At 33.0% G+C, this 21362-nt stretch overlaps 2 protein-coding genes across 2 annotated transcripts in view; both read right to left on the bottom strand.

Moving 5' to 3' along the window:
* The window catches only part of LOC105335239 (small ribosomal subunit protein eS19), a 75690-nt gene that overhangs the window by 5667 nt on the left and 48661 nt on the right, over positions 1-21362 (bottom strand). The gene's annotated exons all lie outside the window — the stretch shown is intronic.
* On the bottom strand, positions 1475-19896 carry LOC117681420 (PC-esterase domain-containing protein 1A). Its single transcript, XM_034445855.2, has 6 exons — positions 19822-19896; positions 15057-15156; positions 14881-14960; positions 11274-11506; positions 5698-6053; positions 1475-2356 (listed from the first exon to the last, which is right to left on the bottom strand). The coding sequence occupies exons 2-6, from the start codon at positions 15136-15138 to the stop codon at positions 1725-1727; spliced, it is 1383 nt and encodes a 460-aa protein (XP_034301746.2). The 5' UTR covers positions 15139-15156; positions 19822-19896; the 3' UTR covers positions 1475-1724.

Raw genomic sequence — 21362 nt, 5'->3', positions numbered from 1 at the left:
TTATTTTAATAATGTACGTTTTCTCTTAGAGAAAACGTACCCTATAATTGGGTACGTTTTCTCCTGGGTACGTTTTCTCCAGCATCCCCCCCCCCCCCCGATGATAGGTGCCTGAAGCTTGAATTTAATGAACTTGATGAAAAGTGAAGAATGTGAGTAGTTTCATATATATTATATAGTCAAGTGCATTGAAGTTTGTCTTAATTATTACACGTTACAATAATATCTGGTGTGATTTGGTTCTTCATTGGCAAATCCAGTGTCGTATTAATTCACGTTTCTAACTTACCTGCAGCATTCCATTATGGTAGCAGTTTTGCCTGTCTCGGACCATTAGGATAAAATTGCAAATGTGTATATAACGCCTTGAATCATATAGAGAAAAAGCGTCCAACGTTAGCTATACTGTGAAAAATGCAGCAGATTCATGAGACTTTTTGCGCATTTCTATTTTTAAAAAAAAAAGGGTATTTACGGTATTTCAATCCTCAATGTGGTTTATCAACAATTTCTTATTAATTAAATCATTGAAATATATGGTACATGTACTGCGCACGCACGCATTATATTGTTATTTATTGTTTAATAAATAACAAGAGGCCCATGGGCCACATCGCTCACCTGAGCAACAATGGTTTCATATTGGCGTTCAAAGAATATTGTGCCTTTGGTAGAATAAAAAAAAAAGAAATACCATTAATAAAGTATCATAAATTTACACTTTTTTGCATACACTCAATCTTTGACATTGTACCTTTACGAAATACCATTTTTACTGAAAATAAAAAGATCCTATGCAAGATATAAAACTAAATTTTTGGTAGGGGTACACTGTTTACTTCCCATTCCCTTTATTTTAGCCCCCCCCCCCCCATCACTTTATAAAGTGATTAAAATATATGAGCAATTAGGTATATTTTCTTCTTCAAATAATAAGTAGTGATTGATTTATTTTAAAACATTCCTATATATGTGAGTGAAGAAAATTGTACCTCAATGCGCTCAAAGTACTTGTAAAAACATCCAAAAATGTTATTTGACTTCCCAATTATTAACGTGAACTTGTGTGACGTTTTATAACCTTACTCACTTGATCAATGAATACACTCGAATGAAAAATGTTGTCATGTGATATGTGCAAACAAAAGCTATTATAATCAATGTATTGACAGGCATAATAAGTACTCTATTTTACTATGGCCCACCCATTATTTTCATCTTTATCAAAAAAACAAATGGCTACAAACCAAGATGATTTTCCGCTGTAAAATTTTCTTAATATAATAATACTTCTACGTTAAACCTTGAACCCATCTTGGGTTCTTAATAAAATATTCTAGGGCTCACTACTTTAAAAATATTGAATATTGAATCTACATTTATATCCAAGGTTGCACTCTCTTCAATACTTGGATGTCCTGATCATTGACCAAATTTTTTATTAATTGGTAGAAACAAAATATAAACAATCAAACAAGACTTTATATTATAACATTTATTTTAAAGCAAATTGAAATGTTTTTATTCTAAATTGTTGCTTAACATCAAAACTAAAGATAAAACTATTTGTTTTTTTTCTTATACTGAAATGGGGGGGGGGGTCCCCCTGAATCCACTCATCCCCTAATCTTCAATATCAGTTAAACATCTTTACAATGCTATCTGGCATCCAGAAATAACTTTCATTGATAATCTTGAAGCACCTACTGTTTGTACTTGAAATATTACACATATTTGCTATTGTGACATTTTCTGTTATGAGCATTTCGTCTTTGATAGGGATTCTGCCTTCTGCCCATTCCACTTGATTTCCCATACTGGGAAGCAGCTTGCTCACTGTAAGGTTTCCATGCATAAGTAGAAGTAGAACATACATTGGCATTACTGTCCAAAACGTGAAATCTGTCACCTTCTGGCAACCGTGGATCATGATGGAATTGAGATGTGACATTGTTGTTTTCTTGATTGCCTGTCTTTTCTGTGTCCATGGGATAAAAGTTTTCTTCTCTAAAGAACCTTTTGCATTTGTTGTAATTTGTTTCTTCCTCTACTCCTCTTCTGCTGGAGTATGATCTTTTGTGCCTATACTGAGAGTCTGGATTTGGGGCTGTTGCAGATGACGGGTTGTTGTTGGCATCCCTAAAGTATCTAGAATTAGCGTACAGGTTGCTGACAGGAGAGCGGTAATTTTGCACTGGTTCTCGTAGTCCTACACCTGCATTGTCAAACATTGGTAATTCTACTGCACCTCTTCGTTGCTCTTGGCCATATGTATGTTGGAGTTTACCACTCTCTTCTTGTATAATTAACTTTTTCATGCTCTCTGATCGACCTGGAAGTTTCTGTCGCCAAGCCTCTAGATTAATTAAAAATAAAAGACAGATAATGGAGATATTATAGAGTATTGTTAGGTCTAATTTGTTGTAACAAGAGATACACATACTTCTGTGTATTACATTCAATGGCATTATTATCAATGATGGTAGCAATTCAAGCAGAGCTGACAGTGATTCAACATTTTGTGTGGCAATTAAGCTTTATTGTTGAGTTAATCTGGTGCTTGTTACTATAAAATCAGTAAAAACTATTTATCATGTTTAGTTTGAATAAATATCACTCCAAATTACCTACAAGATTTATATTGCAATACAATTTATCAAAAAATCATCATAATTATCATAAAATTCCATGTAAATAAATCAAAATAAAAGATACCTATTAAGAGGGTATCTATATTGTGTGATTTTACATTAGCTTTATCTAACAAGTTGGATTATTATACTTTCATGTTAAATACTGAAATCTGATTGGTTTAGACGCAGTTGATAATCCGTTCTATTACCCTCAGCGTTAGCAACACACTTAGCAACGGGTAACACAACGAATTGTTACATGCGCGTAAATCATGCGCGTACGGTTAGCCGTAGAATTCATGTCATTTCTATATAAAAGTAGTAAAAAAATTCTCAAAAAATTAAGACATTTATTATAATAAAATAAATAGTGCCTGTTTGGGAGGATAACAGTTGAAATTGACACCCCTCGAAAACCACTGTCAACCTCCGCTTCACGTCGGTTGACAATGGTTTCCTCGGGGTGTCAATTTCAACTGTTACCCTCCCAAACAGGCACTAATTATATAATGGTGTATATATCTGCAAGGCTTGCAGAGCAAATATATGCATCATCTCAACTCGTTGGATGATTATATGAATCATGTTATATCATTACAAACACATCTATCAAGCTAGTTTGAGTGAGGTAGGAGTTTTTTAGAATCCGGGATAATGGAGATCAGGCTCTGTATTTGAATCTACCTTAGCTGCAGGTGTGTAGTTTCGGTCTGAGAAAATTCGGATGGACAACCTGGGAGCTACAGTGCCTCCAATAATAAACAAGAGGCCCATGGGCCACATAGCTCACATAAGCAACACTAGACATAATGAAGTCATATCCAAAATATCGGGATAAAGAATGAGTAAAAATTATCCTGTTTTAACAGATTTTCAAAATTTTCTATTCTTATGTTGGGCACCTTTTGTAACTAGATGATATAGTTATATCAAATTTAACCAATGTCATTCTGAAAATGATCTTAAACAACTTTTCTTACAAATATTAACCTACATCAAGTTTGGCCCAAGAATTATCCAGGTCCACAGTCTAAACAACTGAGAATCAACAAATGTCAATATGATAAATTTATTTCCTATGTTAAAATTTGACCACCCCCACCATCATAGTCTCATCTCTTTTTGTTTGCTTGAGTCTAAAGTAACATACGAATTAATTCACTGGAGATTTCATTTCACCCGCTAATGTTACCGTCCATCCATCGTCATTGCAATTATTCTTCAAGATTTTCGGTCAGTTTAACTTTTAGTCATATATCGTACTTAAACAATTTGTACATAATCATGATAATTGTTCACACCTCTGTGTGACTTTTTACCGAGTATATAACACATGGGTCACCCTCTGATCTTTTCAGAGCCTGCGGGCATGAGTGGCACATGCAGAGAGTTTAACTGTGTATAAACATGTAGGCCCTACCCAGACTAATTTCAGAGACACTTCGTTAGGATTTCATCTCAAGTTTTATTTTGTATCTACAGAAAAAAAACTTGTACATGCATTCTATCATAAAAACAAATTGCTTTTTCATAACTACCTGACGATGTTTTCCCCCCATAATTACCTTTTGTAAGTTTATCATTTTACTTTTACCATGCAAAATCGATTTCCTGTTTATTGTAAGCACACAATCAAAATGCATGACAGCATCTAATAATGATCGAAAGATGAATTAGTCTTTAGCAATTGAAGTAAAAAATGTAAGAAATAAATTAATTCACATTTAATTTGTTATGATAAATTACTACAGTATATTGATAAAAATGCAAACGGTTTTTAGACAGAAATTAAGCGGTATTATAGTAAACTCTCATGACTTAATAGAGGTTTGCATGAATTTATGAACATAAACAGGTCGGAGCAATAAATAGGGGAGGTCCACATGTCATGGAAAAACAAGTGAAAAGCTGTCAATGTGACAGCAAACCGGGTTTTCTTTAATGTAAACTGTATCCATAATCCATGTCAACCCTTATCCAGTGAAATGGAGTACCCTACATGTATATGCAACATTTTGCCAAAAAATGACTAAGTTCAAAAGCTAGTATTTTTTTCATAAATTATTGGAAATCAAATTCCTAGCAATATGCACACCTCTGATATATGTACAATTGATCTGCAAAAGAACAACTTCCTATCTTGAGAACTGTAGGAGGAGTTATCCGTACAATGAGGGTACCCTATATGCAATATTTTGCCAAAAAATGACTAAGTTCAAAAGCTGGTATTTTTTCGATAAATTATCGGAAATCAAAATCCTAGCAATATGCACACCTCTGATATATGTACAATTGATCTGCAAAAGAACAACTTCCTCTCTTGAGAACTGTAGGAGGATTTATCCGTACAATGAGGGTTCCCTATATGCAATATTTTGCCAAAAAATGACTAAGTTCAAAAGCTGGTATTTTTTTCATAAATTATTGGAAATCAAAATCCTAGCAATATGCACAACTCTAATATATGTACAATTGATCTGCAAAAGAACAACTTCGTATCTTGAGAACTGTAGGAGGATTTATCCGTACAATGAGGGTTCCCTATATGCAATATTTTGCCAAAAAATGACTAAGTTCAAAAGCTGATATTTTTTTCATAAATTATCGGAAATCAAAATCCTAGCAATATGCACACCTCTGATATATGTACAATTGATCTGCAAAAGAACAACTTCCTATCTTGAGAACTGTAGGAGGAGTTATTTGTACAATGAGGGTTCCCTTTATGCAATATTTTGCCAAAAAATGACAAAGTTCAAAAGCTGGTATTTTTTCGATAAATTATCGGAAATCAAAATTCTAGCAATATGCACACCTCTGATATATGTACAATTGATCTGCAAAAGAACAACTTCCTATCTTGAGAACTGTAGGAGGAGTTATCCGTACAATGAGGGTACCCTTTTGGCAGCCGCCCGCCCGCCCGCCATTTTCACCATTTTAATAACCGGATTTTTCCGTTGGAAAACCCGGTTAAAAAGTATTGACCTAATTTCTGAAAAATACGGTTCATATATATTAAACAAGTGTTTATACTGAGTATTACAGTATCATTAATGTTTACCTGAAATATGGGATAACAGTAAATTTGTCATGCGACGATGAGCAGTTTGATCCCAATGAACTCCATCTGCCGCTCTGCGATGCAATTGATTCCGCATATAATAATGAAGATCCAATAGGTCATATCCATGAGAAATAACAACCTGGTGAGCAAAGAAATTTGCCTCAAGAATATCCAGTCTCAGAGTACTGTTCATAAACTCCACTTCAGGGATCAAGAAACCACCTCTTATATTCTTTGAAATAGGAAGAGTGGCATTCCAGATAACAAGGCAATCTGGTGACAAAGTCTCCTTAAAACGATCAAACAGACGAACCATATTTGTTTTATATTCCTCAACACCATTTTTTCCATATCTACGATAACAAACAGAATTATGCCAAAACATATGTTTATCACATGAATGATCTGATAGCTGAACAGTTTAATATAGCATATATATTTCAGTATTTTGATCTATTGATACAAGGAACCATAAACTTGCTGCAGGTCTGTAGCTCCCAGTCTTAAATGAAATCTTTAGTCATTTTGTTGGGTGTTTATATGTACCCAAAATTTAAGTTCAAATTGTTAACTTCAACCAGTTTCTTTTTTAACAATAGATGAATCAATTAGTGAACAAGTTTGATTAGCTGTTTGGTTATTTAGAATAACGTATGCTATAAATAATTAGTATTTTTTCTGCTACGGCAAAAACAGATTTAAGTTTCATTCTTTACATATAATCTAAATATTATTAATTAAAATTGACATGGATAAAATGGAATGAATGCAGACTCGATGTTGTATATGTAAAGTTTCAAATACATTTGTAATTATTTACATGCATTAAATGAACGTGACAGATTTATTTTAAATATCATTCATGCTTTGTTTTGATTGCTGTGTTGTATATCACCATACATTTTTAAACGTTATGAATAAATACTCTGAGACATTGCAACCTGTTAAGGTTATAGCGAGGAGTAATATACAAATACACATGCTTGATTATTATCATACCATTTTTTGTGTGCTTTTCCCCATAGCGTCACGTTCAATTCTGTCATCTACGTCATGCATAAATAATACCTGCACCTAAACCTCAAACCTTTTTATTGGTGGATTCAGCTTACTGCTGATCGGCTTCTGGTGCACACTAAATTATGCACAGACAGAACTATTTATCAGAGAATAAAACATAGGTAATCACAGATTACAAAGCTCACCGAGACGAGACATCACCCTTATGAGACTTCACCTTTATGAGACCACCTTTATCATATAAAAAGTATGATTATCATTTAATAATATTAAATGATAATCATACTTTATGATCTTGGATATTCATGGATTCTGTTTTGACACAATATCGTATATCATCTGTTAAAAAATTGTATTATAATCATATGTTAATCAATACAATAATATAAAATTAAATATTGCATCCTATCATATTTACAACATATACCATATAATACAATAAAATACCATAATAAACAATGATGAGATATGTCATTGATATTGTAACGTATGATATGACATTGTATTGTGTTATACGTTATTGTATTTGATCACATTATACAATATCATAATATATTTATAAAACAATATAGTATTATACTACAATATCATATTACATAATACATCATAACATTGAAACATATGATATTTAATTGTATAATATAGTATGATATTGTATGATACTGTGTCATTTTTTATACATAATATGATATTGTATCATATGATACAATATAATTTGATACAACATTGTATCATATCAATTATGTGATAAAGTAAAATATTATATAATACAATATCATATTATACATATTGTTTCATATGATACAATATTATATTTTACAATATCATACTGTAACAATACAATTTCATGTGATGTGATAATATATCATATTATAAACCAATATCATATTATACAATATCGTATGACACAATATTATAAAATATTACAGTATCATATTAAACAATTTCATGTGATATAATTCTATATTACAGAAACTAATATCATATTATACAATATCGTATGATACACTATTATAGAATATACAATATTGTATCATAGGATACAATATTATATTTTGCAATATCTTATGTAAAAGTATCATGTGATAAAATTATAAATTAATAGTACAATATAATATTATACATTGTTATACTTTCATGTTAAATACTGAAATCTGATTGGTTAAGACGCAGTTAATAATATTTACTATTACCCTCAGCGTTAGCAACGCACTTGGCAACGGGTAACATTAAAAAATGTTACATGCGCGAAAATTATGCGCGTACGGTTTGCTGTAGAATTCACGTTATTCCTATATAAAAGCAGTAAAATTTTCTTAAAAATTTTTAAAAAGACATTCAGTATAACAAAATAAATAGTGCCTGTTTGGGAGGATAACAGTTGAAATTGACACCCCTCGAAAACCATTGTCAACCTCCGCTTCGCGTCGGTTGACAATGGTTTTCTCGGGGTGTCAATTTCAACTGTTACCCTCCCAAACAGGCACTATTTATATAATATTGTATCATAATATACAATACTATACATAACGATATCATGATACAATATCATAACATAAAATATAAAAAAAATTGATATAATATCATATCGTATCATATAACTTTTTATGTTATACTTTCATGTTAAATACTGAAATCTGATTGGTTAAGACGCAGTTAATAATATTTACTATTACCCTCAGCGTTAGCAACGCCCTTGGCAACGGGTAACATTAAAAAATGTTACATGCACGAAAATTATGCGCGTACGGTTCGCTGTAGAATTCACGTTATTCCTATATAAAAGCAGTAAAATTTTCTTAAAATTTTTTAAAAAGACATTCAGTATAACAAAATAAATAGTGCCTGTTTGGGAGGATAACAGTTGAAATTGACACCCCTCGAAAACCATTGTCAACCTCCGCTTCGCGTCGGTTGACAATGGTTTTCTCGGGGTGTCAATTTCAACTGTTACCCTCCCAAACAGGCACTATTTATATAATAATATTACATATGATATTATATTGTATCATATTAAACAATATTGTTTCAAACCATACAATACTATATCATAGGAATCATGTTTTATCATTTTTCAACAAACACATCTATCTATCGAGCAGGTTTGAGTGAGGTAGGAGATTTCTTTAGCATCCTTGATAATGGAGATCAGGCTCTGCACCTGAAGCAACCTCTGCGTTTCATTTATAATATAGTTAAATCAACTATGCAAGCTATCATCTATAAAACATGTGACCTGTTCCAAAAAAACTAAACCTCATCCAGCATCTGAAACCTATGGATCAGATTCAGCATTCAAGCCTGTCAGGTGCATCAGTATACATAAGACGCATCTCCATGCAAGTTTGGTGAAGTTCAGACCAGTAATAACTAAGATATCATCATAAGAGGGCACTAGCAAATAAAACCTTAACCTGCTCCAGCATCCGCAACCTATGGCTCAGATTCAACATCCATGCCTGTCAGGTGCATCTGTATCATAAGACACACCATCCATTCAAGTTTTATGGAGTTAGGACCTGTAATAACTAAGATATATTTTTTAGCATCCTTGATAATGGAGATCAAGCTCTGCAACTGAAGCTTCCTCTGTGATTCATTCATATTACAGTTTAATCAACTATGCAAGTTTGAAATAGTACTATTATCTATTAAACATGTGACCTGTTCCAAAAAACTTAACCATATCCAGCATCTGAAACCTATGGCTCAGACTCAGCATTCAAGCCTGTCAGGTGCATCAGTATCATAAGACGCACCATCCATGGAAGTCTGGTGAAGTTAGGACAAGTAGTAACTAAGATATAATCATCAGAGGGCACCTATTTCAAAAACTTTTACCAGCTCCAAAAACCTTAACCTCCTCCAGCATCCGAAACCTATGGCTCAGATTCAGCATTCAAGCCTGTCTGGTGCATCAGTGTCATAAGACGCACCATCCATGGAAGTCTGGTGAAATTAGGACAAGTAGTAACTAAGATATAATCATCAGAGGACACCTGCAACAAAAACTTTAACCAGCTCTAAAAACCTTAACCTCCTTCAGCATCTGTAACCTATAGCTCAGATTCAGCACCCAAGCCTGCCTGGTGCATCAGTATTATAAGACACACCATCCATGCAAGTTTGGTGAAGTACAGACCAGCAGTAACTTAGATATTGCTATCAAAGGGCACCTGCAACAAAAACTTTTACCTACTCCAAAAACCTTAACCTCCTCCAGCATCCGAAACCTATTGCTCAGATTCAGCACTCAAGCCTGTCGGGTGCATCAGTATCATAAGGCACACCATCCATGCAAGTTTGGTGAAGTACAGACCAGCAGTAACTTAGATATTGCTATCAAAGGGCACCTGCAACAAAAACTTTAACCTGGTCCAACAACCTTAACCTCCTCCAGCATCTGAAATTTAGGACTCAGATTCAGCATCCAAGTTTTTCAAGTCCATAAGTAGGTCCAGATGCACCATCCATGCAAGTTTGGTGAAGATAGGACAAGTAATAGCTTAGATACAGGACCTGCAACAAAAACTTTAACCAGGTCTGGACGCCGACGCCGAGGGTATAGCATAAGCTCCCCCTGACTTCGTCTCGGTGAGCTAAAAATCCACCAGATTACTTGGTACTGTCGGAATCTGGGTACTTTTCGAAAGAGCATGCTGTGGAAACATTAGAATACATGGTGGCTCAATTTTGTTGTATTCGTGGGTAGCCCTCTCTCACCAATTTACATCCTCAAAGATAACAAATTTTCAAAGAGTTTTCTTACTGAAGCTGAAAACCTACGCATCCATGAAATTACATCCCCACTAATAAACAATAAACCCACAATCCACGAAAATTGTTCCCCATGAATTTAACTGATTCCACAGTACTTGTGACTTACATACAGAACATAATTGACTATCACTTTGACTGGTAAGTAAGCAAGTAATACAGGTATATTGTACATATATATATATATATATTATTTTAACAGTAACTTGCTCCAAAGGGTTGAATCACGTCAAGTTGCAAGGCGCGGATCATCAGAGATCAAACGAGACGTAAAGCGGGTGATCTTGAAAATCTGATCACACTCTGTAAAATTGACAGTATCGACTTCAAGAAGGGAAAATTGATGGGTATATAATAAATTTATTTACAAAAATGAGCACATGCACGTTTTTTTTTTTTGTTTAATGCCATCGTACAATCCTCTCTCATCTAGGAGAGCTAAGCATACTCTGGACCATGGCTTGAGACTATGGTTTTAACACCCACATACAGAGAGAGAGAGAGACAGAGAGAAAACAAGTTTACCAATCATAGTTTTAACTCCAGCAGCAAGCAGTGTTCATGCTTGACATAGGTGACAGAATTCATCGTGACGCTATCAAAAAAGCACACCAAAGTGGTACTGATAATAATGCTGGATAAACATTATTTTATGGGTTTTTTTTTCGTGTTTATTAATATTACATGGTGATTCCTGCATATCCTCATTCATTTTTATCCTGTTCGCCTGAAAACAATCAGTTTTTCTCAAACTTGGATAAATTTTCAAAACTGACCTGCTGATGTCCCATAGGCATGAGTTCATTAAGATGATGTCTGGTTTAGGGTCACGACTAAGATCTGACAAAATAGATTCCACATATGTGTTGAAGCAGCGTGTAACAAAATAAAAGCGAATCAGATGATTTTCCCTGTGGTACTGGCGAATTTCTCTGTAATTCACTCCATTACTCATCTTTCCTTTTCGTCCACCTTCAATTAATTCATCTCTTTCAAAACTCATTTCACCCTAAAACAGAATAAAGTACCTGATTATCAATATATCAAGGGGGCAAAATATACCAATATCATTTACTTTGGTGAATATCAGTACTTTATAGGGTTTCAAAGTACCAAGTGCACAAGCTAATGAGGTTGTTATCTTTTTCACAGCTGGCTACCAAGTACCCCTTTAATATCTTGCCATTATTATTATATATTCTTTTGGTTTTAAAAATAAACCAGTTCATTTTTTGAACAATGATATTGGAATATGCTATAACCATCAAATGTGCAATATATTGAGAAAAGGTATTTGTTCTATCTGAGAAGCAGATTTCTTAAATACCTCAATCCTATTTTTATTACCATATTTCCAATTTCAATTTTCATTTTCTGCAGCTCCCGGTCTGGAAAAATTTAGAAAGACAACCTGGGAGCTACAGGTCCGTGTGTGTTTTAAAGCTGTAATTTACAGCACACAAAAACTTGCGTTACCGTAAAGTCTCATCTATAATACACAATTTGTTTCAGCAAAAACTTGATCAAAATTGTAGGGTGCATATTATACATAGGAACAAAATTTTTCATCCAATGTTTCTTGATACCAGGAGTATGAATGCCTGTTGCATATTGTTGCATATAGTTGCATAATGTAACATATGATATTATATTGTATGCTATAGTATGATATTGTATTGTATGATACTGTATCTTATATGAGATATTATATGATATTATGGCATATGATACAACATGATTTGATACAACACTGTATCATATGATACAATATCATGTGTTTCAGTAATATGTTAAACAATGCAATATCATATTATACAATATTTATCATATGCCTCAATATTATTTTAAAATATGATACAATATATCTATAACACAATATCAAATTAAACAATATCGTATCAAAGGATATTAAATTACATTTTACAATATCATTTGAAACAATATTATGTGATACAATAATATATAATAAATTATCATATTATACAATATTGTATCATAATAAACAATACTAATGTCTATACATAACAATATCATGATACAACATCATATCATAATGTACAAAAAAATTGATAAAATATATCATATAATTTTTTATGATATAATATAAATTATAATATTGTATCATATAAAACTATAGAGTATCATATCATACAATACTATATCATAAGAATCAGGATATATCATTTCACAACAAACACATCTATCAAGAAAGTTTGAGTGGGGTAGTGTTTTTTTCAGCATCTATGATAATGGAGATCAGGCTGTGCATCTGAAGCTACCTCTTCGATTCATTTATATTATAGTTAAATCTATGCAAAATTGAAATAGTACTATTAATATTAGAGAGGTTGAGATTTCAAACTTGTACGTGTACGTGAACTAGGGGAATTACCTAAATTATTCGCGTATTACGTCATCAGTTTTTGTGACGACATGGTTTCTACACGTTCTCTAAACTTGTAGAGTGTCGTCTACACGTAAGTACAAACGTGTAGCTTTTTACAACAAATAAAATCTTATTGATGAGTGAATGTATTCTGTTGATACATCATATAGATTTTTAAACTTCATTTGCATGTAGATTGATAAAAAATTTACCATTTATTTGGAATTAACTAAATTAAGTCATGTCATGTCACAAAACTGCGTCAATTTACGTACACGTTTATATCCTACAAGTTAAGAAATCTCAACTTATAAATTACAAAAACGTGTACGTGTAGTTTTAACACACGTACGCGTACCCGTATACGTATTAAATCTCAACCTTATTATCTATTAAACATGTGACCTCTTCCAAAAACTAAACCTCATCCAGCATTCAAAACATATGGCTCAGATTCAGCATTCAAGTCTATCAGGTGCATCAGTATCATAAGAGGCACCATCACTACAAGCTTGGTGAAGTTAGGACAAGTAATAACTAGAGGTACTGTGAGCAAGCTCACAATTGATACCCCTTGCTAAGAAAATCACAACTCATGTTTTTTTTCTATTATAGAAATATTGGATGAATCTATTTCATCGTCCATTTTCTATAAATAACAACTGCTCTATTTTTTAAAACTGTTAATACTTATATGAGTACACAAACCAATTTGTATTCTTTAAATTCCATTTTAGTTCAAGTTAACTGTTAATGCATGAGGACATTTGCATCCTTATGTTTACAAACATGACTCGAATCAAACGAAATTCCACATGTCAAGCAGCCACTTAATATAAACATTTTGAATTATTGGTATACTGAGCGCGATTTTTTTTTTACAATGACCTTGAACTTCCTCAATTGACCTTTGGTCAAGGTCATGACACACTCTCAGGTTATAAGCATTCTAGATGTGAATTAAGAACTTCCAATGCTTGTCCATTAGAAAGATATGGACTGGACACGAGTTTTACACTTTTCTGCAAGTGACCTTGGCCTTGCCCAAATGACCTTGGGTGAAGGTCATGACAAACCCTTAGCTCATAAGCAATCTTTGTGTGAAATGAGAACTTCCAATGTTTCTCCATAAGAAAGATATGAACCAGACAAGAACTTTGCATTTTTTCTGCCATTGACCTTGACCTTGACCAAATGACCTTGGGTCAAGGTCATGACACACCCTTAGGTCATAAGCAATCTTTGTGTTAAGTAAAAACTTCCAATGTTTCTCCATAAGAAAGATATTGACCGGACACAAATTTTGCACTTTTTCTGTTGGTGACCTTGACCTTGTCCGAATGACCTTGGTTCAAGGTCATGACACACCCTTAGGTCATAAGCAATCTTTGTGTGAAGTAAGAACTTCTAATGTTTCTCCATAAGAAAGATATGGAACGGACACGAATCGAACAGACAGACGGACGGACGGACAAGGTGATTCCTATATACCCCCCCAAACCTTCGTTTGCGGGGGGTATAACTAGGATACAATATCACATAGAAGATACAGTGTCATACATTACAATATCATACTATAGCATCATCCACGCAAGTTTGGTGAAGTTGGGACCAGTAATAACTTAGATACAGGACCTGTAACAAAAACTTTAACAAGGTCCGGATGCTAACGCCTGGGGGTATAGCACAAGCTCTCCCGGACTTCGTCTCAGTGAGCTAAAAATATTTACATATAATTTTTATCTGATTACAGCAACACAAGCTGTATAAATTGAAAACTAGCAGTCATGTAAATAAATAATCGTAAAATGCAATATGAAATAAATTGTAAAATCACTTTTTACATGAGAAAATGTCGTTTAAGCAAAATTTCCCCCTTAGTCAAGTTGGTAAGGAGGAAATTCTCCCCTTTAGTAGGTTTAAAATGTTAACCGTTATTATCTCCAAATAATTTATTGGGCTTAATAGTACTTAGTAGTCTTCAATTGTTCACTTGCCTTGTTTCTGAGATGTCTGTCTTTTAAGTACAGGTTTCTCTGCAGCAGCATCACCATGTCTTTATAGATTGCTCTTTGAACTAGGTTAAACAGAAAGAAAATGGCTGAAGAACTTGAAATTGTGGTTAATTAGTCAATAATGTATCATCATATATATATAATCATTAATCGCTTACTTGAGTCACCTATAATGATGACAAACTTGTTGTTTAGAAGTTTAATGATATCCTCTCTGAGGAAAATGTCAGCCATAATCATTACGAATGGTATGTCTTTCTGAAAATTTGAAAAAACAACAATGATCATCATTTTAATCCACCACTTAAAGAAGATTTTACTTTCTTTAAGATATTGCATTCTAATCTACAGTACTAACTACTAAGCAAACACAATTTAAGAGAAAGCAAACCCCAACCAAAGTCCAGGTTTGTGACTGATCTGGGTCTACCAGGGCTGACCCAAAGTAATCCACAGGCTGACGCTAAGTAGACCCAGATCAGACACAAAACGAAGAACCCGATTTTCTGAGAGCAAATGCAGGGTCCAATCTAACTAACAGGCCTCAGCTTGTCAATCAGGATTATCGATAAAACATGCTGACCATTCAGATCTCTAAAGTTCAAAAGAATAATTTGATTGTTGTGCATTTGAATGTGAATAAGTGAAAATGCATCCTCTACCCATAATAAGAAAGAAGTATTTATTAAGTTTTGAAACAAAATTTGATTAAAATTAGTCTTAGAAAGGATCAATTGCATATATTAACAAAAGAATTGACATATAGGGCAGGTATTGGTTTCTGTCTTTACAAAAAGCATATAGATTTTCCATTTCACTTCTTGATTTTGGGCCATTAACACAGTATACTAAAATCTTAGGTTCTAGCTACGGTAAATTCCTGGAACGTACACATAGCATCGCCTTTTTTAAAAAGGGAGTGGGTGGGTGGATGGGTGGATGGCAGCCTCATCCAAAAAATCTTTGCAAGCAAAAAGAAAAAAAATCATGAAAATTCTAATCCTTCAGCTCTTTAGCAGTTCAATGGTTTCTTTATTTTCACTTCCATTTATTACATGCAGTGGGAAAAGTGGGGGGGGGGGGCATGTTCTTTTAATATGATAAGCAAAATATTTTTAAGCGTAAATTAAAAAAAAATATTAAACATTTAATATTTTTTTTTTTAAAGTGGAGGGGGCAAATACATGATAAGTCGATTTTCTATGTGTAAATTGAAAAAAAGGAAATATCTTTTTATAACATAGGGGAGGGGGGGCTCTATGATGAGTCAAGTTTTATTTGAAGGTTTAAGAAAAAATGTCTACTGCAAAAAAGGGGGATGAACTGACGTTACAATCACTTTAAAAGAGGAGACACAGTGCAATGAATATTTATATATTAAAATCTTTATTATTCAACAACATTGTATCTGAGATTAAACTACTGTTCTACTTATAAATAAAGAAATTATAACAAATCTTATAAACTATGAATAATGAAAATTTACTGAAAAATAGGTAACGTTATATAAATAGTGCCTGTTTGGGAGGGTAACAGTTGAAATTGACACCCCCGAGAAAACCATTGTCAACCGTCGCGAAGCGGAGGTTGACAATGGTTTTCGAGGGGTGTCAATTTCAACTGTTACCCTCCCAAACAGGAACTATTTATTTTGTTATACTGAATGTCTTAATTTTTAAGAAAATTTTACTGCTTTTATAAAGGAATAACGTGAATTCTACAGCGAACCGAACGCGCATAATTTTCGCGCATGTAACAATTTTTAATGTTACCTGTTGCTAAGTGCGTTGCTAACGCTGAGGGTAATAGAAAGGATTATGAACTGCGTCTTAACCAATCAGATTTCAGTATTTAACATAAAAGTAAAACAGTATGTTTTATTTTTTTTTCATTCAAATTTTACGTTGTTAATTTTATTTTTATTGATTTATTATAATTCATTGTTTGATCACATGCTGTGCTCGGCCCAACGGTCGCACCGTAAAACATATTAATGTATAGTGATTGAAAAAAAAAGTTCCACAGTTGTTGTCTGAGCAGTACAAGTTATGGATGCTTTTTTTACTTCATTATCTTTAAATTTCATTTTCAATATACTTTCTATAATATGATACAATTAACATGTATTTTATTAAGTTTATTTACAACCAGGGACATATTAGCAACTATCGAAGGTCTCACATGATACGATTCCAAAGATTCTTTTATGCATTAGTAGTGATGGGCCGATTATCGCCGACAATCGAAAGTCGGTTGCTAAATGTCTCCCGATGTCGATGATCGATTAAGATTTTCATAATCGATTGTTTAAAAAAAAAATTAAAAAACCGTAATTTACGAAAATTCTTCGTACGATTTGACTTTTTTTTTTTCAAACATCAAAACGAAAATAGGTTTAAACAAAATGGCGGCGCCATGTGCAAGCCTCACGGACGAGGCAGATGCCGCAAATCAAGATCCAATTAGTATTGCAGGGGAAATAGTTAATTAAAAAAGAAGACTACATTGTGCAAATTTGGACTTGCTCATTTTCTTGAATAAAAACCTTAAAAGGTACTGGTGAAACACTGAAGTTGTATGTCATGTGACTCGGTCAGATGTGAACTTTCTAGTTATGATGTTTAAAAACAGTTAAAATTGTTTTTGTTTAATGTTTTTGAAATGGGATTTGAACTCTGAATTTCAAATTAATTTGTAATATTTTAAATTGTTTATGTTTATTGTTTGAAGTTTGAACTTGTTCCTAACTTCCTAGTTACTATAAATGGTACAACATATTTTTATTTCCTATTTTTCTTTTATTCTAACCAGGTGCAGTAAATAAGATTGTATGTGCATAATAATATTTAAATTTTATTAACATATTTGATTTATTTGAATAAATATTTGATAGCTTTAAACAACTAAAACAAGTACATGTATATTACTGTATATACAACGCAAGACGCAAGTTTTTGTTCAGAGAATTGTTTTATTAATTAAACATAATTTTAAAACTTTCGATTATTTAATCGATTATACACTTTCGATTATTTCCGATAATCGATTATGAAAATTTTCCGATTTCCCATCACTATCAGCATTAGTTTTTTTTTATTCATTGATAACATTAACACAATATCCTTAATAAATAATAAGGAATGCATCATTTTACTTCATTCCCATATATGATCATAATTAAGCTGACCTACCTACCCTATTTTAAATTCAAAATTCGATGAAATAGGAAACACGCATATTATATTTTTGGCCTAACCTTAAACAGTCTAGACGGACTCCCAAAACGGAGTCAACGGAAGTTGCTATGAAAACATGGGGTCAACAAGAAATCGTCTTGCAAAGTGCTGCATGTGTTGGCAGACTTCTAACATGTTTTAAAAGACCCAGGATATAATTTACTATCGATCGTATTTGCACGAAATAGGGGTTTATTTGCACTTAAGAAAGTTATTTCTCTTCGAAGTTGGACGTTTGGATGATGCTTAAAAAGTGATATTTTTGTGTTTTTCATGGAATTTAATCGCTAATAAAAGGTAAATTTCATTAAATTTTACTTCTTTCGTATTGTGTTACAATTTAAAATCACCAAACATACAAATTGATAAGTGCGTAAACAAAAAAAGCTTCGATTACTAACAAAAACTGGTTGCTCTAGCGATGATTGAAAACGTCTTTTTGGTAATTAAAAATTAGGATTGGTTGTTTAAAAGCCCAGAAAATGAAACAAATTGTCACTCTAGATACAATAACTCTTTATATTGAACTGATAATTATCATCAAAACAATTATAATCGCTCGCGGCATTTGCGATGTTAGAAAACCATGTTAAATACATAATTATTCAAGATGATTGAATAATTTAGCATGAAAAAGATTAAAATGAGACTATACTTTTAACAAACAATGATAAATAAACATATCCAAGCGTTCAATTTATTCCAAAACAGTTTTAGATGTGTGTGATCGAAGTTATGGGTGAATTTTTCATTTTAAAAATTAATCTTACGTAATACAAGTAAACGGTTATGAACATATGACATTAATATGACACATAAACGTTCAGAAATGTTTTTGAAAGTTTAGAATTAATTTTTGTCGTGTTTTTGGCCAATTTTACAGATTTATTTAGAACTAAGGGGCATAACTCGCACGTTGTTTACATTAGAAACGCCATTTTACCGCAATGCATGATGGAGCCAAAGACTCCGTTTTGGGAGTTAACTCCGTTTTGGGAGTCCCGTCTAGACTGTTAAATGCTCATGCAGTAAAATAAAAAAAATTTAAAATAATTGATACTTATAGAATCATTCATTATTACAAGTGTAGGATTGTGAAATTCCACTGGGGAGACAAGATTTACAGTCTAGGACGAGGATCTAATTGAAAAATTCCCAAAATAACTGTTTTGTATATGATGTGGTAATTTTTTATTTTTTGGGGAAGGGGGGGGGGGCCTGGAGGGCTATACTGAGCGAGACATTCTTATCATAAGGCTTATATATAAGGCATATTGTAGATCAATTAAAATATCAGAGTGTTTAGTATGGTTTGTTACGATGATTTATTAAATGATTAAACACACGAATTCTGCAATTTGCCATACAAAAATCAAGAACTGTGTAGAATTTTTGTTTCTTGCTAACTTGCATCGAGCCAAATTATGTTAAACTATTTTTCCCGAAAGAGCAATTTTCGACGAAAAAAATCCAGAAAGGGTAATCCTGTACCAAAGATTGTCAATATTTAAGACCTGCAGTTTTCAAGCATCCCTGAGACTGCATGAGAGGTATCTGATCTGACTCCTCGCTAGGTCCAAGATCAACTATAATCAAGAATATATCAACGCCGGCATTTTTTCTGCAACTGTTCCCATGTTCAGTTCATCAAAATACTTTGTAACTGTTTTGTACTGTTGATTCTTACCTTCGCGGTCTCTGTCAGCCTCAGAGTAGTTTGCAAAATTTACCGCCCGGATGTATAACCCTTCTTCAATGGTCAATTCCATTCTGGTGGTAGGGGTGACAGGTTCGAATTCATTTTTATTTTGGAATGGGATACACTTATATAATAAATATATTTTATAAATAAAATTATTTAAAAATTGATGTCAAATCACAAAGTTTTAATAAACAATTACAAAAATAAACACCCTCTTTTAGCGTGAATTTAGGCTATGTCTCTGTCGAAGCAGTTATCTTTGCAAGTCCATCCATCTTAGAAACTCAGAGAAAAGTCACTAACGTTAACGGTCAGAGAGAGAGAGAGAGAGAGAGAGAGGTGAATACACAATTTAATTTGGAAAAAGATTTAATTTAGAGGCTGATAAGCCTTGTGTATATAGAGTTTACACGTCTCTACGTATTATAATTGGTGGAGAGTTCTGACACACAGTAAAATTTGCAAGATAATTTAAAAAAAGAAAAACATTAAAACAAAATAAAGACTTGAGCAAGTCTACTATAGCTGTATCTTTTGACAACAGTTGGCATAATATAGAAATGTCAGTTCAAAAAATGTCTATATATACATTTTTGGTCCACATACTGCAAGATTCGTTATCGGCGACCTTACTATATTACATAAAACCATCGTAACGTTATGCTGTCAAATACAAATTGATATTTACATGTAAACTCTTTATCATACGGTTTCATTTGATGATCATTAAATCTAAACTGTGCATTTCTTACAAAAATAGAAACTAATTTAGAGGTACATACAATAAAAATTATTTCTTTAGCGATGGGAAGTGAATTTTCACGAAAAATTCATAGTAGCCTACGTAACCATACACGTAATAGCCACAAGCCCGGCCTGAGCTGTAACTTCAATGTTTTTTACGTAACTGAGATGATATTATAAATACAATATATAGGAGATGAAAATATGCATATTCTTAATGAGTATTTTGACAGGGGGGTTTTTTGCACCCCCGATTTTCCTTTAAACAAATCAAAAAATATTAAAATAGACAATATTCAATGATGAAAAATGAAATATCGTGTGTAATTTATGTAGACCATAACCAATTATGTAAAGGCTGAGAAAAATTCCGGCCACGGGTTGTTTTTATGCTTAAAATTGAATGGAGTAGTTTTATAATGTTTATATAAAGTGGAAATTAATGCGCTGGTCACAGTGGTAAAATTCAATCATCAACTCGCGTGTCAAAGTCCCACGTGTATAGGTATATGTGAGTGGGTGTATACATAAATGTAGTGTACAAGTGCTTGTCAGGTACGTGCTGCTTATTAGTTCAATACCTGACAGTGGTAGTGGAAGGGGGATGTAGGTGGCTGTAGGCTGTATGACACATTGTGTATTTCCTGTCTCTGGAAGGAGACAACTTGTCCTTGGCGTTTGAAAGAAGTTAGGAATATTGCCCATTCCACCCCCCCCCCCCATCCCCCAAAAACATATAAAAAGTTCATGTACCAACGAGCGTGTAATGGATCGATATATCA

The sequence above is a fragment of the Magallana gigas genome, chromosome 2, assembly GCF_963853765.1.
Source record: "Magallana gigas chromosome 2, xbMagGiga1.1, whole genome shotgun sequence".
Classification (NCBI taxonomy): Eukaryota; Metazoa; Mollusca; class Bivalvia; order Ostreida; family Ostreidae; genus Magallana; species Magallana gigas.
Note: the sequence above shows the minus strand (reverse complement) of the source record. Positions and strands in the feature narration are given on the sequence as shown.

Bases quoted from the DNA above. Each gene is read 5' to 3' on its own strand.
- LOC117681420 (XM_034445855.2), bottom strand. From the start codon at position 15,138: ATGATTATGGCTGACATTTTCCTCAGAGAGGATATCATTAAACTTCTA. The intron at 14,961-15,056 runs GTAAGCGATTAA...TGTTTAACCTAG, and splicing joins CATCATTATAGGTGACTCAA to TTCAAAGAGCAATCTATAAA. The intron at 2,357-5,697 runs GTAAACATTAAT...TAATTAATCTAG, and splicing joins ACTGTTATCCCATATTTCAG to AGGCTTGGCGACAGAAACTT.